We start from the raw sequence: 17294 nt of genomic DNA on the forward strand, positions 1-17294 counted from the left end.
GTACGCTTTCAATGCATGTTTGTTCTCTTATTTTTTATGTTGGGTCTTAAAAAACAAAAACATCATTTGTATGGACCTATATTTAATATGGACCTGTTCCACGTTACATGAAAGCCCAACCATAACTTCATCATGATTTGCAATTAATTTGATGTCAATCTCTTAAATTTGAGAAGTTATATTGATTTGGAAAGCTAATTTAGATTTAACCTAACTTAACAAAAATATTAATTCCCCAACTAAAAAGAAATCGCATTTAGATAACCCAACTTAATGGTTCACAAATCACACTTGCTATAAAGTCGTTCTCTCGTTAGAGCTTAGCTTTCTGCTACAATCCCCAAAATGCCATCCCGGTCCGCCTCCGGGAAGATCCTCCGGCTGGAGCTGGAGAACTTCAAGTCCTACAAGGGCCACCAAGTCATCGGCCCGTTCTACGATTTCACGGCCATTATTGGCCCCAACGGAGCCGGGAAATCTAATTTGATGGATGCGATAAGCTTCGTCCTTGGTGTGCGGACTGGACAGCTACGTGGGGCCCAGTTGAGAGACCTCGTTTACGCTTTCGACGACCGCGAGAAGGAGCGAAGAGGCCGTAAGGCGCATGTCATGCTGGTGTACCAGCTTCCTGACGGGCCGGAAATTCAATTCACGCGGTCAATTACCACTGCCGGTGGCAGTGAGTATAGGGTAGGGGAGCACGTAGTGAATTGGGACGAGTATAATGCGAAGTTGAGGTCCCTTGGCATTCTAGTCAAAGCGCGGAATTTTCTTGTTTTTCAGGTGATTACATTTTTTATACAACGGTATGAATTTCAGGAGTTAGTTAGCCGATTTAGTGTTGCGCGTGTAGAATGAAGCCATAATATTTAGCACATTACATAAATACATATTTGCATATATATGCATGTGCGCGCGTGTATATATGCATATTCTTCACCCGTATAAGTTTATAGAGCTGTTATTGCATATTCCTAAGAATCTATAGCCTCTACACTGACTAGCAAAGCTATATAGGCAGGCATAAAATGTTAGGGATAAATCTTTAAATCGATTTGAGTCATGCAATTGTTTATGCTCTTTGTAAATTATGTGGTCTAATTATTATGCAGGGAGACGTGGAGTCTATAGCTTCAAAAAATCCTAAAGAGCTGACAGCACTCCTGGAGCAAATTTCTGGTTCTGAAGAATACAAGAGACAATATGAGGAGCTGGAGCAACAAAAAGCCGAAGTTGATGAAAAGGCAGTGCTTGCCCATCAAAAGAAGAAAACTATTTCTGCAGAGAAAAAGCAGAAGAAGCTGCAAAAAGAGGAAGCTGAAAAACATATCAAATTGCAAGATCAACTGGTATGAATAACAAAACCTCTTTATAAGCTGATCTGTGTCGTGCTTTTTAATTTACGAACATTGAAATTTTACATTTGAGCTATTAGCGATGGAACCTTTTAACATCGTCAACTTTATAATCACCAATTCACCATAACCCGCGCACATCAAGCTTTATTGAGGCTCTTTAACTGTGATGTTACAGTGTGAAATAGGTTCTTGTTCTTTCGATTAACACTTGTTTTGTTCCCCTTTCATCTCTGCAGAAATCTTTGAAGCAGGAACATTTTCTTTGGCAACTTTTGAACATACAAAAAGATACTGAAAAGGCAAATGAGGACCTGGATGTTGAGGAAAATGTCCGCAAAGAAATTGTGGATGAACTCGGTAATTATGAGGCTGAAGCAAGCAAGAAGAAGAAAGAGCAGATTGGATACTTGAAAGATATTGCACAGCGTGAGAGGAGGATCACAGAGAAACGGAGTAAAATCGACAAGAGCGTGAGTTAATTTTGATGATCATGTACATTCTTTGGTGCTCATCTAAAAGTGATTGAATTACCTCTAAGATCTCTACTCTGTTGACAATTGTTGGCTAAAGTTTCCTGGATATTATATGGATTTGATGTTTCTTTGTATCCAAGTGTGCAATTTTTATATCTCTGTTCTCTAAATTCATTAACATCTTGGATGTCTCATTAACCAACTTCGGCATAATCGAAAGTTGGGTGAATGCTCATTTACCTCGTATTCTAGTGGTTTAATCGATATATATGTTTTAATCCTTACAAGGACATTTTCATATGGAAGAAAGAAGATGTACATGTAAGAAAATAGTTTAATTTTAACGACTAGAAAAGGAAAATAAATTTACGATCTCTTAAAATTTCATTCGGAATGCGTAGGAACATGATTATGGAATCAATTTTATTTATTTCAATATGACAGAACAGGTTTCTTTATGAAATTTCATAAACATTTTGAATTGTCTTTCTTTCTTTTTTCCCTCCTCCCCAGAAATAAAGTAGGATTTTGTCAACAGCAACTCGTTCTTGCAGTGACATCAATCCCTTTTCTTGCAAGAAATGAAAGAAATTGACTTTTGAATTTAAAATGGTTTAGATTAAACTAGTATCAGAGTTTAATTCATTGTGAATCCAGATCACACCAACGCTCAGCACTGCCAAGTTGTTTGGTGGTTTGCTGCTATTCAACTGAAAGGTTCTAGAAATAAGCAAGATTTTGATGAACCATTCTCTCTTGACTTTACACACTGCTTGAGTTACCGTTATCCTGTCATAAATATCATACACGCTCTGTTATTCACAGTCTTGTGATTACTTAGTAATTGGTTTTGATGCCACAGCAACCTGAGCTTGTAAGATTGAAGGAGGCGATTTTGCGTATAACATCAAAAATTAAAAGTACAAATAAAGAGCTTAGTAAGAAAAAAGAAGAAAAAAGGAGACATACAGAGGAGGTAGAGAAAATTCGGAACGACTTAAGTGATGTGAGTAAGCAACTCGAGGAGTTGAGGAAAAAAGGGCAGGATGCTGGTGGAAAGCTTCAGTTACTTGACAGTCAAATGGAGACTTATCACCAGATGTGTGTAATTACTTTTCAGTGTTCTTAAGTTTGAATTGCTATCTGCTTTCTAATTGCGGATGCATGTTATAATGTAGCCAATATTGTTAGCTAAACTGTTGATTAATAGCGATTATGTTGCAGTAAAGAGGAGGCTGGGATGAAAACTGCTAAATTAAAAGATGAGAAGGAGGTTTTAGACAGGCAGCAAAATGCTGAAATCGAAGCCAGGAATAATTTGGAAGAAAATATTCTGCAGTTGGACAGTCGAAAGCAGGAGCTGGAGTCACAAGAGAAACAAATGCAAACTAGACTTAAAAAAATTCTCGATGCAGTTGGAAAGCACAAGGATGAGCTAACAAGAGTGCGTAAGGAACAACGTGAAATGAAAGACAAACTTGTGGAATCCAGGTTTGGTTAAGTGCTGTCATTAATATTTGCCAGCTGTACTAAAATACCAGCGGGGTGATAATTCTCATACACTTGGATAAATAAATGTTATAGGCGCAAGTATGAAATGCTGAAGGCAAAAATTAGTGATCTGGATAATCAACTGCGGGAACTAAAGGCTGATAGACATGAAAATGAGAGGGATGCCAGGATGTCTCAGTCAGTTGAAACTCTAAATCGCCTCTTTCCTGGTGTTCATGGTCGCATGACTGATCTCTGTCGGCCGACACAGAAGAAGTATAACCTTGCTGTTACTGTTGCTATGGGCAGATTTATGGATGCTGTGGTAGTGGAGGACGAACACACTGGGAAGGAATGTATAAAGGTATCATATATATGATTACTTTAAAACTATTACTCTTCTGTACTCATCATTGCAATCTTCACCAGTCAATGGAAAATCATTCTTGCAGGTTGAATAATATTTTGGTCCGGTCAAAATTGAAATGTAAAGTTCTAGTGTTAATTGTTGTTACTGGTTCTATTTTCTTGAAAACCTGTAACTACTCGTTAAAGTCGAGCCTCAGCTTTTCTTGCATTCCAAATCCTTTGCACATTATTTAGTTGGGTTACTAGTTATTTGCAGTGTGTAACTGAGCAACTGGCCTATTCAATTTGTGACAGGAACCCTTTATTATCTATTTGTTTTTCGACTAATTAAAAAAATCCATTATGAATTGTTTCACAAAATTTAATGAGCTGATGATTTTGTATTTGTTTGTGTTTGTGTTTGTGTTTGTTATCATATTTCAAAATTTAAACGCTACTCGATTATGACTAACAGGCTTTATTGTTTGCAGTATTTGAAAGAACAAAGGCTTCCTCCACTAACATTCATACCTCTTCAATCGGTGCGTGTGAAGCCAGTTATTGAGAGGTTGCGCACCTTAGGAGGAACAGCCAAGTTGGTCTTTGATGTCATACAGTATCCTTGGTTGAAGTGTGCAGATCAATCATATGAATAATCACGTACATGTACATGGAAATCTTAGTTATCTGCCTGATTATGATTACATATCGAATTGAATCTCACATTCTTTAGTTCTCATATCAAAGTAGCAGGAAGTTGTCACATGCATTGTTTATGTGAAGAATTCTGCATTTTTCTTCACCTATGTTTCTCAAGAATTTGTATTTTGTACAGTTTTCCTATATAAATGCGAACCATTTCTTGTCAGACACCTGCTTTAGGTTATCTTTATATGTTTACATTGCTCATTCTCTTATCTGAAATAATGGCTTTTGTATTATCAAAGTTTCCTGTTTGCCAGAAGGTTCTAAAATTGAAATTATTGTTGCTCGTGAAAATTTGATTTTTAAGTTTCATTGCTCTCCTGTTTAATACCTGTTATGTGAATAAATCTGAGGCATATGTAAAGTCTTTCTGGTGAATCTTGCAGGGATGTTGCATAAATTATGCCTTTGTCTGGTTGTGTGAAATTAGCTGCCTTGTTGGTGATAAATTTTCAGTTTTGGAGTTTGCAGCCACAACTTTGATTCTAATTTCTGCCCCCATGTGTAGAACTTACCCTCCCTAAATCTGTCCATTCATTGATATTATATACTTGAGAATTCTTGGTTATTTATAATTCAAGTATTTCTGTAGGAGGTTGAGTCCTTTTCAGCAATGCTATTGTAGGTCCTTTCCTTGACAGACACAGATTTGATCCTGTGCTGGAAAAAGCTATTTTGTTTGCTGTTGGAAATACCTTAGTTTGTGATGATCTTCGTGAAGCTAAAGATCTGAGCTGGAGCGGGCAGAGGTTCAAAGGTATAAGAGTGCTGTATTTTTTCCTAGAGTTGCTAAACTGACCAATGCTATTTCTCTCTCCTTTTTCTTGGCTCACAGTTGTGACTACTGATGGGACCTTACTGACCAAATCCGGAACCATGACTGGGGGCACAAGCGGTGGAATGGAGGCACGTTCACACAAATGGGATGACAAAAAAATTGAAGGTCTTTGAAGTTTTTATTCCACACCATATCAGTTTGTTTACTTTTCTGCTGATGTTATTGTGCGTTGCAGGACTTAAGAAGAAGAAAGAAGATCTTGAATCCGAATCTGAAAAGCTTGGATCAATAAGAGAAATGCAGCTCAAGGAGTCTGAAGCATCTGGCAAAATCAGTGGACTTGAGAAAAAAATTCAGTATGCAGAAATCGAGAAGGTTTGCCTTCCCCTCTGTAAAGCTTCTTACCGGGAAAAAGGTCGTAAACATCCAAATGGTTTAGCGAGGAATCCCCTTTTGTATGCATCATATTCTCTTTATGCTATGGACCAGTGGACAATAGTGTAATCACAAACTGAACAAAAAGTTTCAGTGACATAAGAAATTGGACAAACCTGACAATCCTATTTCAAAGTTGTTGCAGTCTGGTTCTAATAATTTCTTTTGTTTAATGATGCTGGGAATGCACGAGATTTCAGGATGCTTCATGTGTTTTGTGCTTGTTTTGGTTTAGTTGAAGATTAGATTATTGCATCATTTGGAAGGAAAATGGTTGGAGATTAAAGAGGATACTTGGCGCATTATGTTAATATTATTTTTGCTAAAATACATTGTGTTGAAAATCCTTTGTTGTATTTAATTGAATTTTGAAGCAACTATACAAATTAATTCTCCGTCATCTTATTTGCTGACACTCCCCCTCGATGTTTTTGTGAAGCCGTCTTTCCTGTCTGGGGCGCTAACTTGAAATAAGAGTTATCTCATCATCGATACTTACCTAATTTTCATCTTGACTCTAGTTTTTGTCAAACAACCAACTGTTTAATATAGTCAACCGTCACCTTTCGATCACCTTGCTGGAACCTCCTCATTCAAGTGTAAAGTACAAACAATTGACAAACTTTCCAAAGCTGACTAGATTTCTAAACCAGCCTCCAAAGCATCTCGAGTTGTCGACGAGAACATAAAAGGTTTCCCCACAATGGATCCGTTGAATAGATCAGCTTGGCAGTGACCATCAAGTTTTCCAACTGCCACTGTCAATGTTTTGGATTGTTAGTGGCAGGCAGCTTCACTTCGCCATTCAAGCATCCCCATTTGCCTTTGTCATCAATCACCAAGTGCATTGATTGAGACCATGCAAGGTAATTTTGCCCATGCAATTGGTGAATCATAACTTGGAGGGAATTTTGTGAAAAAGAAATAGTCAGATGTGAGACACTCCTACCCACGCTGCAGCTGGATTTCAAAGTGGAAAAACCAGCGCCAACCATGGTGGCCGTAATTTTAATCAGGCCTTGGGCTTGGTACCATGAAGCAATGAGCATAAGAAAAAAATGAAGTAATATTCTGTCCTTTTATTGAATTACTTGTTTGCAGAGGAAACAATTACAATCTAAATTGAGAAAAGCGAACCCAAGTATTCCTGTTAAATCTGGAAACTAATTTATTCTCTCCATAATCCTGGGATTTAACTTTCCTAACTAATTTAAATCAATTCTCAATAATAGCTACTTTACCGATGTTAATGAATTTAATTCTCAATTGTAGCTGATTTGTTGACGGTTTTTATGAATTTGTGCTAGTTGAACGTAATTATCTAAACAGATGCAGATTGACTTCTAATACAAAATGTCTCCTGTAGCTTTCCATAGGTAACCTAAAGATGCCTATCCATGTTAATTTTTTTAATGCAGTATTGATTAGTTTGAAAGCGGTAGCATGTACTGTGTTGTTTTTCAGATGTCATCACATTGTAATGTAATTTGACTCTTTTTTTAGAAAAGCATAGAGGACAAGCTTACCAAAATGAAGGTGGAGAAGAGCAATATAGAAGATGAAATTGGTCGCGTCAAACCTGAATTTCAAAAGGTTTTCTTTGGTTCCATAATATTCCTATTTCTGGTTAAAAATACCTAAAAATGGGTTTGGCCTTTGTAGTTGGAAAATGCTATTAGCACAAGGACATCAAAGATAACATCATTGGAAAAGAGGATCAATGATATAGTTGACCGAATCTACAAGAGATTCAGTGAGTCTGTCGGTGTGAAAAACATTCGAGAATATGAAGAAAATCAACTAAAGGCTGTTGATCAGATGGCTGCAGAGAAGCTCAGCTTGCATAACCAGCATTCAAAGCTAAAGTACCAGTATGTATTCTAGTAGCTTATTTATCAGGTCTTTAAGATAGTTGTTTTGGCATATCTATTTGGATTTTGGAATGCTTATTTTAATACTGTTTGAGTGGCTTTTTTGGTAATCCCTCTAAGGCTTTCACGTGTTAATTTGCATTCATAAAAAAAATTTCAGGCACTGTTGAAGCATTTATTGAACTTGTTCTTAAGATTCATGACTGAACAAGTATCTGCTTGTTTCATAGTCATTTTTATATGAATTTCATCATCTCTCTTTAGATGCAATTTGGTACAGCATGACTAGCTACGATGCTTCTAAGAATCTTTTTAATTGACAGAGGACTAATATGTAGCAAAGCTGCAGTCACTTTCAGGGTAATTTTGATAGAAAACGGTTTTTTAAAACAAGTATCATAGGTGCAATCAAGCTACTATCTTATGTTAAACTGTGCTCTTGGATATTGTCTTCCAGATATGTCCATGTAAGTATGAGCAAAGCTGAAAAGTTCAGGACCATAAAGTTTTATTAAAGTTTCTACATAGCTGGCTGCATTTCAAACTTATAATAACAAGTATCATGGATCAATCGAGATGGCATCTTATGGTACATGTGTGCTGAGTTATTTCAACTTCCAGATATATTCTTTAACATATTATCCAGCTGCAAAGTGCAGACAAAATTTTAACCATTTTTCTCCATGACCGACCGATTATTTCTATAAGAAATTAAGGTTGTACTTGGATTGATGGATTTCGAATGAAACTCATTGTTAGTATATTTGAAATTGACCACAATTTCTATTAAAATTGTTTAACTTGAAATTCACTCAAATTTTGTACATCCAAGCAAGTCAAAGAATTTGATATCAATGGATTTGAAATCCATGTTCCCAAATGTATCAATCCAAGCACAACCTAAAACACTTGGTTTTGGTATTGTTTGTGAAGGTAGAGCTAAGTATTAATGTGGTCTTATTTGCATTTAATGTCAAGGACAGACCCAAAACTTTATCCCTTTTTCTCCATGACTGGCCAATTTCTTCTGATAAGAAACTTCAACTCTTGGTTTTGGTATTGTTTGTGAAGGTAGACCTCAGTATTATTGTGGTCTCCTTTTGCACTGAATGAAGTACAGTGTATTAATCTCAACCCATTTGTCTAGATTGGAGTATGAAATGAAACGAGATGTGGGTTCACGAATTGCCAAACTGGAATCAACAATATCTGACTTGAAAAATTCTTTGAAAGAGGTAGAGAAAAGTCAGAATGATTTGAAATCAGCAACGGAGACTGCAAATTCGGAGATCGAGAATTTAAAGGAAGAAGTACAAGGTACTTAAGTGTCTTTTTCCCTTTTTTCTTGGGCTAAAAGTGCCAGTCCCTTGAGCATGTGAAATTCTAGCCACACACCATAAATCTCAATAGGAATATATGTATGCTTTTTTGATGAAACGGCGGATTGATAGATATTAAATCGTAAGGCACATAAGCATAGTAGAGCCTAGGTGAAAGGCATGGTTCATGCTTTATTGAAGTGAGGCATTCAAAGGAATAATATTTAGAATCTATATCTTTAAAGTGATTTTCATCATATAAATGCCAACATGCACTTAAAAAGCTATTAAACAACTATAAAACAAATAATTGTCAGTTCAGAAGCACAGATGAATAACTATTATCTTGTCTTTCGTTTTTAATTTATCCCTCGCATGCTTAAGAAACATCCTGGATTTGCTTTTGCTGGAGGCTGATTAGGTATTTGTGATTTGGAATTCATGATAATGCTAGATCTGGTTTTCATCTTGTCACTATTGTATTCTCGTGATCTAAGTTCCGATTTTGAGGTCCCCTACTTTTCTTTCTGGACCATTTAAAATTTTGAATTTTACATGAAAACTCTAAATTTACCATCTATCCTCTTCAGCATGGAAGTCAAAATCTGAAGACTGTGAAAAGGATATCCAGGAATGGAAGAAAAAGATATCTGCATCCACTACAAATATTAGCAAGCACAATCGTCAAATTAAGTCCAAGGTTTGCGATGATCTGTTGCTATCCTTGAGAAATATCATTTACGAGCTTCCAGATATTAGCTTTTTAAACATCATTCTTTTACTGCCTTCAAGTTTAGATTACTTAATGTATCAAAAGAATTTACGTAAATTTTTTATGCTTATGAAATTGCAGGAGGCTCTGATTGAGCAGTTGAATTTGCAGAAGCAAGAGATATTAGAGAAATGTGAGCTAGAACAAATAGATATTCCAACAGTGGATGACCCTATGGATACCGGATCATCAACACCGGGGCCAGTTTTTGACTTCAGTTTACTGAATAGGTCTCTTCTGCAAAAGTCAAAACCATCTGAAAGGGACAAAATTGAAATTGAATTTACTCAAAAAATAACTTCTTTGATGTCTGAAATCGAAAGAACAGCTCCGAATTTGAAGGCACTTGACCAATATGAGGCTGTGTTGGCAAAGGAAAGAGCTGCATCCAAAGAATGGGAAGCTGCCAGAGATGAGCAGAACAAAATAACTGCTGAATTCAACCGAGTTAAGCAGACGAGGTGCTCTATTAATTGTTAAAAAATTTCTTACTATGTCGTAGAAGGTTATCCTTCGAAACCTATGCATCGGTAGAATTAAAATACCTAAAAGACCTATATCGACCTTACCGCACAAAATAATGATATTGGATGTTGTGAAAAATTTGTGGCAGCTGTTTAATGAGGTAAGGACTTCCTGTAAATCTTGTATAAAACCTTCAAAGCCTGTTTACTCTGAGTCTCAATATTAAACCAAGCACATGATTTCTAGACAGCAAAACTAATCTTGGTAGAAATGGTATGCTAAATTGTGCTGGAGTCATGTTTCTTAATATATCTTGTTTTGAAAGGGAATTGTACTGCGAGTGTAAATTAAAAAGACCAGGTGTTTGTTATATATGTGATATGCATGCCTATTATAAGAATAAGGTCCTTTTGGTTTATTCTCAGTTTTGTCTGTGATATATATGTGCATTCTGTCCTACTACCATACTTTTGCTTCTGAACGTTTTGGCTTATGCTTCAACTTGATGTTGTCATGCACAACCTTCAGTTAATGCTGAGCAGCTTACCATTAGCATCACACTTGTGTTATTCGTGCTTCTGTATGGCACAGAGACTATCTGTTTGTCCCAACTTGTTTCGTGCTACTAACTTTATGTTCAATTTAGGCATGACTTGTTTATGAAAGCCTTTGATCATATATCTGGTAACATCGACAAAATATACAACGAACTCACAAAGAGCAATACACACTCAGTGGGCGGGGCAAGCAGTACCCATGCAGTGGGTGGAACCGCGTATCTGAACTTGGAGAACCCGGATGAGCCATATTTATATGGCATCAAGTACAGTGCTATGCCACCAACCAAGCGGTATCGTGACATGTCACAGCTATCTGGTGGTGAGAAAACTGTAGCAGCACTGGCCCTACTCTTCTCAATCCATAGGTATTTACAATACCATGCATTAGTGATCTCTTTGAAGGAATTCCCGCTCACTCTTACCAACTGATTGTTTTTATATCCTGGGTTCAGTTTTAGACCTTCACCATTCTTCATATTAGATGAAGTGGATGCTGCATTAGACAATCTAAATGTGGCCAAAGTTGCTAGCTTTATTCGGTCAAAATCATGTGGTGGAGCAAGGCTAGATGTAGTTGTGGAACTTGGTACCGGATTTCAGAGCATCGTGATCTCACTCAAGGATAATTTTTACGATAAAGCCGAAGCTTTGGTTGGTGTTTACAGAGACTCTGATAGAGGGTAAACAATCCTTACTCTCTTCCATTTTTTGTCTGTTTCATATTTGAGTCACAAGAGAACAAATATTGGTGCTTATTTGCTGCAGATGCTCGCGGACGTTGACGTTTGATTTGACAAAATACCATGAATAGTGAGTGATTCAACTCACTCCAGGCTCGTTCCGTGTTGGCCTGAAGCTGGTTTCTGATGTTTATAACGATCCCAAAAGTATGTATTAAGATATGTTACTCATGAATATTAGAATGTACAGGTTCAGGGTCTGTAGTGTCATAGAATCTAGTTTCAGGTGCGTTAATACTTTGATGACTTCATGTTATTTTTATTTCCCTGACTTTGATCTTATTTGAGAGAAATAATAATGGAAATTTGAAGGGTTTTTATTTTTTATTTTTTATTTTTTATTTTTCAATAGATGTATAGTTAAGACAGCCTAGCCATGCTCAAAAGAGGATTTACGTTCTTCATACTTTTCAGTTATTATTATTATTATTATTTTATTTTATTTTTATTTTTATTTTTTATTATGACAACTCTGGTTGGGATGGTGGGTCTCATTGTCCGGTAATCGGAACGTCTGACACCATTAGACCAAATGGTCGGTGGCTTTTCTTTATAGTTTTAACAACATTGTTATTGTCGCGACTAGAGATTGACTCATTATCTCACAAAAAACACCAGTTTAGATGAATTTAAACTTTATTCAAAAATAAGGACGACATCTTGATCGATTTTACAAACCCCTATGAAAAATTTATTGATTTGAACAATAATAATAATAACAGAAAATAAAAGACTCCGATCTGCCTCATGAAATACTTTTAGCTTTTATTTTTCATGTTTTATCTAGTTATTTATATGTTTTGTTGACGTTCGACCTCGATCTTTTAACACAAAATTTTTATGAGACAAATCTTATATATGATTTGACTTATAAAAAGTTATTATTTTACAATCCAAATATGAATCAACAAGTCTTATATACGATTCGACCAATGAAAAATATTATTTTTATGTCAAAAATATTATTTTACGCTCGAAATATGAATTAAGTCGATCTATTTTATGAATATATATCCATCTAACATTAGACCTTCCAAAACGGTAAAATTCAACTTAATATTTATATCATGTATGCTAGTTCCCTATTGGAAAATCACAAAAACTCCAGAGACGTACGGTCATGAGATATATATCTTATTTGAGTTATCCATAAAAAAAATTATAATGCTAAAGATATTATTTTTTATATTTATAAGTAAAGTTGATCTCTCTCATAAAAAAATATCTACGAGTTCGTTCACAAAAGACATACATTTTATCAAGTGAAAATAAAAATGAAATTTAAGGGGCATCAATTAAGGCGTCGCATGATAAGAATTCTTGAATCTTGAAATGCTTCAACAATCACACAGTTTTGCCTAATAATTTCTGTAAGAAACGTATGGAAATGTTTCCCATCACGTATTATAACTGGAAACAGATCAAAAGGCTCGAGCCTAAAAGGAACAAAAATGTTGTAAGACTAGCAAATGGTTAAAGTGATCCTGTCAACTCCTCTGCGTCGTTGAGCAATTCAAGCCAAAAATCTATGCTCACCCCCCCACCAAACAAATTCTCCTCCATTCGGAATTGGAGTTCCAAATCATTATTGCCAGTGGAGAAATCACTAGCTCGATCACTCGAATATTCATTCGCAGAAAAGACCTCCGACCAGAAGCTTTCGTCCATTTCCAGAAAGTTCGTGTCGGCAGTGATGCAATCATGGCCAGCGTCAGCGGCGGTGTACGTGGTGATCACCGACGAGGTATCGCTGGATGAATGTGCCGGAGAATTTGGCAGTGAATCGTTGTCCGACTTGGGATCGAATCCGGATACGGGGATGTGGCGTTCGGGTCTTGGATCAGACCGGGGATTTCTGGCGACCCTTTTCTTCAAGTGGGTATGCCAAACATTTTTTATTTCGTTGTCTGTGCGGCCCGGTAATCTTGCTGCCATTACTGACCATCTGAAGAATCGAGATAAGGTTACATGCAGGTTAGATTCCAAGATATTCACCATTGTAAAATTTTTGCAATATCGGACAAGAAAGCTTATCTATTATTATTAAAAATAAAAAATGTGTGAGGGAAAAGAGAAATGTAAAAGGTACACACTTGTTCCCCAATTCTTGATGCAATTTAATGATTGTTTCCTCTTCTTCCCTTGTGAAATTCCCTCTCTTAATATCGGGCCGCAAGTAATTCATCCACCGGAGCCGGCAGCTCTTCCCACACCTCAAAAGCCCTGCTCAACAAATAATTCCAAGAAAATTTCATCCCCCACAGAAAAAAAAACTTGATAATCTCAATACAACTAATGACTGAGTCAGAGATTGGCAAATACCAGCTCGTTTGGGAAGGGCCCGCCAATTGCCATGGCCGTGCCGATTGATGAAATTGACGAGAATGATGTCTTCTTCGGCTGTCCACGGGCCCTTTTTCAATCCCATTTTCTCACAGCAGGGAGCTCGACCCATTTTGATCGAGATTCAAGTTGATTTATATGTATTTGTTTATTTACGTATCTTCTTGATGTGGTAGGTCTTTGAAGTTGAAGCACTGTCAGTCTGCAAAGTATTTGATTATGAGAAATACTTGAGAGGTGTACGTGGTGGTTTATATATATATATATATCTTTGAATGTCGATAGGCCACGTCTTGATTCAAACGGTATGTTTTTATATAATTATTTTGAAAACAAATGGAAATTTCATGCATAGTTCGGGCCTAGAATTTCGAGGAAAATGAACGCAATGATTGTACCGAGTGGTCAAAGATGCACGAGAAGATTTTTGACGTCCATTTCTTTGTATTTTAAACCCAATTATTTTTATTATTACACCGTGTTGTGTGTGTGTGTGTGTGTATATATATATATATATATTATTATTATTATTATTATATATATATATAATGTGTTTTTACATTAATATTAAATATATTTTATTTTATAAAACATTAAATTATCATAGATTTCCTAACGTAAAATTATCTTATTTAAATTTTAAATAATCATATAATTTCTTTTTTATAAACTATTACGAAACACCATAAAATTTTCAAATAATCATTAAAAATTATTTTTTGGTTTTTAATCTCACTATATAATATCTAAATTTTCAAAGAAAAAAAAATATAAATATATACTCATATCTCGTATCAAGAGTTTCTAGTTAACAAATGACTGCTTAGTTAGTATATATACCTTACACATGATGTCAATTTCAATTTTAAAAGTATAAAAGACACATATAACCTATATCTCATTGCTTAGTTAGCATATCTCTATTAATTTACACCGCCAATAATCTTTTTAAATGGAAAATTTTATATGTTATTTGAGTTTTCCGTAATAAAGATAAGAGACTTAGTTTCACGTACGATGCATATTTTTCACAATTATGATATGATTTTAATTCAAAATGTCAAAATTATAGTTTAGTCTGTCACTAATTTTCATAATTGTTGTATGATCTTCATGTAAATATAAATTAAATTAATTATAAAAAAGACTGTTTAAACATGCAACTCGTACCAAAAATCACAGGTGTTAAATAAGGTTATACTTTTGAGTAATTCATATTTTCTTGAATAAACTTTTGATGATGGAAGAACAATTTCATCATTCAAATGTCGTGGCTTAGTGTGAGTATAAAAAGAATAGAACTACATCTGATCTAGTGGTAAGTATTTTTTTTTTTAATCCTATAGAAGAGACATAAAACTAAGATAAAAATTTGTGTAAGACGGTCTCACGGGTTGTATTTTGTGATAAGGATCTCTTATTTGGGTCATCCATGAAAAAATATTACTTTTTATACTAAGAGTATTACTTTTTATTATGAATATCGGTAAGATTAACCCGTTTCACAGATAAAAAATTCGCGAGATCGTCTCAGAAAAGAGCTAGTCTAAAACTAAACTATCTATAACATATTGGAATACTAAAAATAATTTAAGTAGAGAGAGGTGCACGTGGACAAGGGCAGCCAAAGTAGAGTCCTTGCCTTAAATTTGAAGAAGTCAATTTCTTAATTTGGGAAAAGTAGTGTGTGCTGACGTCGAAGTTGAACTATTCGATATTCTTAAAATTATCAAAAGTAAGGTCAGAAAATTCCTCAAATAAAAGAGAAAAAGAAGACTAAGCGTCAAATAATGTGTGTATCGTTTATTTATTATTTGTTTTTGGTAATCAGCAAGTTGATTCTAAATTTAAATACTGAATTTTTTTAACAAAAAAAAAAATATTGGAGCATTGTTGTATTATATACNAAAATTTTGGTCAAACAATTTATGCAGTCAAAATGTTTGAAAACTTATAAATTGTTTTTAAAAAAAAAATTGAATTAACACAAATTATTTTATAAGATCTTTTTAAACATCCTTAAAACCAAATTATTCTCAATAATTTTAATATATCTCAAATTTATCATCATATATTATATCATACAAGTTAATTTTAAATAATAATTATAATTTATTTTTATTATTATAATCATCATCATTATTAATATTACAATTGATATGTAATTTTAATAATTACATTTATAATTGTAATTATATTTATTATATGTAATATGTATTATAACTAACATGAAATTATTTTTTTTATTAAGATTTATTATTGTATTTATTGTCGTGTTTTCGACAATAGTAAGAGTTAATTGAAATTTCTTGGACACTAGCTAAAAGAGATAACCAACATATCTTTTGTATTGTCATGGATGGTAATTTTAGAAATATACTCGGAGATAACTGTCTGTTATTTTAGAGAATGAAGTCAGATCATGTATGCAAACTGATTTGTTATGTTAAATACTGCGGACAACTTGATTTAGACTTCAACTATTCTAAGTGCGCGTCAGATTGGTTAAGTTTGACAGCTCGAATTATTTGTTTTTGTCTAACCATTTCATCTTGTATCAGCGTACTTTAACCATACTTTGTCAGCTTGATGATAATATCGCTTGAGGCGAATCAACGGTAGTCTTTGTCAGTTTCATTTTATTCAAAGATATGCATTCTTTAATTTTGAAATAGTTAGATATGTATAGTTTGTGATTACAAAATGTGATATTCAAATTTTATCTTAACAATAAGAGTTTCTCACTTAATATAATATTATAAATTATATTTGATTATGTGAAATATAAGTAATAATATTTTTAAAATCATATTTCTAGAAAATTTTTGTAAAAATTAAAATTTATTAACTTAATTCATAATATCAATATTTAAATACAGTGGCTTCTTTTTATATTAATATGGTAAAAAAATGATGAAATCTAGAATTCAAGTGATTGCTTTGTTTTGAATAAATAATGTTGGTCTAAAGTAAACAAAAGGATGCCCAATCGAGAGTGGGGGAATGGGTCACTAGTTTTATGAATGGAAAATTTTATATTTTATTATTTGTCTAAAAATATTTATGGGAAAAACATTAATCAACTTAAATAATTATAAAAAAATATTACTTTAACCAATATTTACACAAACTTATTTTGCAACATTAATAACTAAAATATAACTTTACATACTATTGGATAATTTTTTTTATTCAGTTAATTTACGGGAAAATAACAAAGATAATCTATATTATTAATATTTTTGCGGCTGCTTAAAATTAAGTCAAAAACTTATATGATACGGTCTCACGGGTCGTATTTTGTGAGACGGATCTTTTATTTGGGTCATTCATGAAAAAGTCTTATTTTTTATGCTAAGAGTATTACTTTATATTGTGAATATCGGTAGGGTTGACCCGTCTCACAAGAGACCTACTCTAAAATTAATCAAGGCATAAATTATAACACCAACCCAAAAAATTACATTGAAAAGAAAACATAAAACCTCCGGTGAGACGATTTTATGGCCAATTTTGAGATAAAAATATTCTATTGGGATAACTCATGAAAAAAATATTAATTTTTATTGTAAATATAACTATTGTTGATTCGTTTCACGAATAAATATATGTGAGACAGTATCACAAGAGACTTAC

The 17294-nt window shown here is 34.2% G+C and overlaps 2 protein-coding genes across 3 annotated transcripts; one reads left to right on the top strand and one right to left on the bottom strand.

Moving 5' to 3' along the window:
- Positions 1-272: 272 nt before the first annotated feature.
- Positions 273-11640, top strand: LOC140967813 (structural maintenance of chromosomes protein 1-like). 2 transcript variants are annotated; one of them, XM_073428585.1, is made up of 18 exons: positions 275-783; positions 1113-1349; positions 1595-1828; positions 2694-2932; positions 3056-3322; positions 3416-3686; positions 4162-4286; positions 5023-5132; positions 5211-5318; positions 5389-5528; positions 7092-7181; positions 7251-7459; positions 8607-8776; positions 9369-9478; positions 9632-10011; positions 10662-10940; positions 11028-11255; positions 11341-11640. In XM_073428585.1, the coding sequence occupies exons 1-18, from the start codon at positions 346-348 to the stop codon at positions 11384-11386; spliced, it is 3681 nt and encodes a 1226-aa protein (XP_073284686.1). In that variant the 5' UTR covers positions 275-345; the 3' UTR covers positions 11387-11640. The 2 variants fall into 2 exon arrangements, with proteins under 2 accessions (XP_073284687.1, XP_073284686.1); XM_073428586.1 differs by lacking the exons at positions 11028-11255; positions 11341-11640 and having other exon boundaries at positions 273-783; positions 9632-9997; positions 10662-10820.
- A 912-nt stretch (positions 11641-12552) lies between these two features.
- On the bottom strand, positions 12553-13908 carry LOC140967800 (transcription factor MYB30-like). Its single transcript, XM_073428563.1, has 3 exons — positions 13638-13908; positions 13409-13538; positions 12553-13260 (listed from the first exon to the last, which is right to left on the bottom strand). Exons 1-3 carry the CDS (start codon positions 13768-13770, stop codon positions 12789-12791), a joined length of 735 nt encoding a protein of 244 aa, XP_073284664.1. The 5' UTR covers positions 13771-13908; the 3' UTR covers positions 12553-12788.
- Between the last annotated feature and the right edge of the window lie 3386 nt (positions 13909-17294).

The sequence above is a fragment of the Primulina huaijiensis genome, unplaced genomic scaffold (assembly GCF_012295235.1).
Source record: "Primulina huaijiensis isolate GDHJ02 unplaced genomic scaffold, ASM1229523v2 scaffold28027, whole genome shotgun sequence".
Lineage (NCBI taxonomy): Eukaryota > Viridiplantae > Streptophyta > Magnoliopsida > Lamiales > Gesneriaceae > Primulina > Primulina huaijiensis.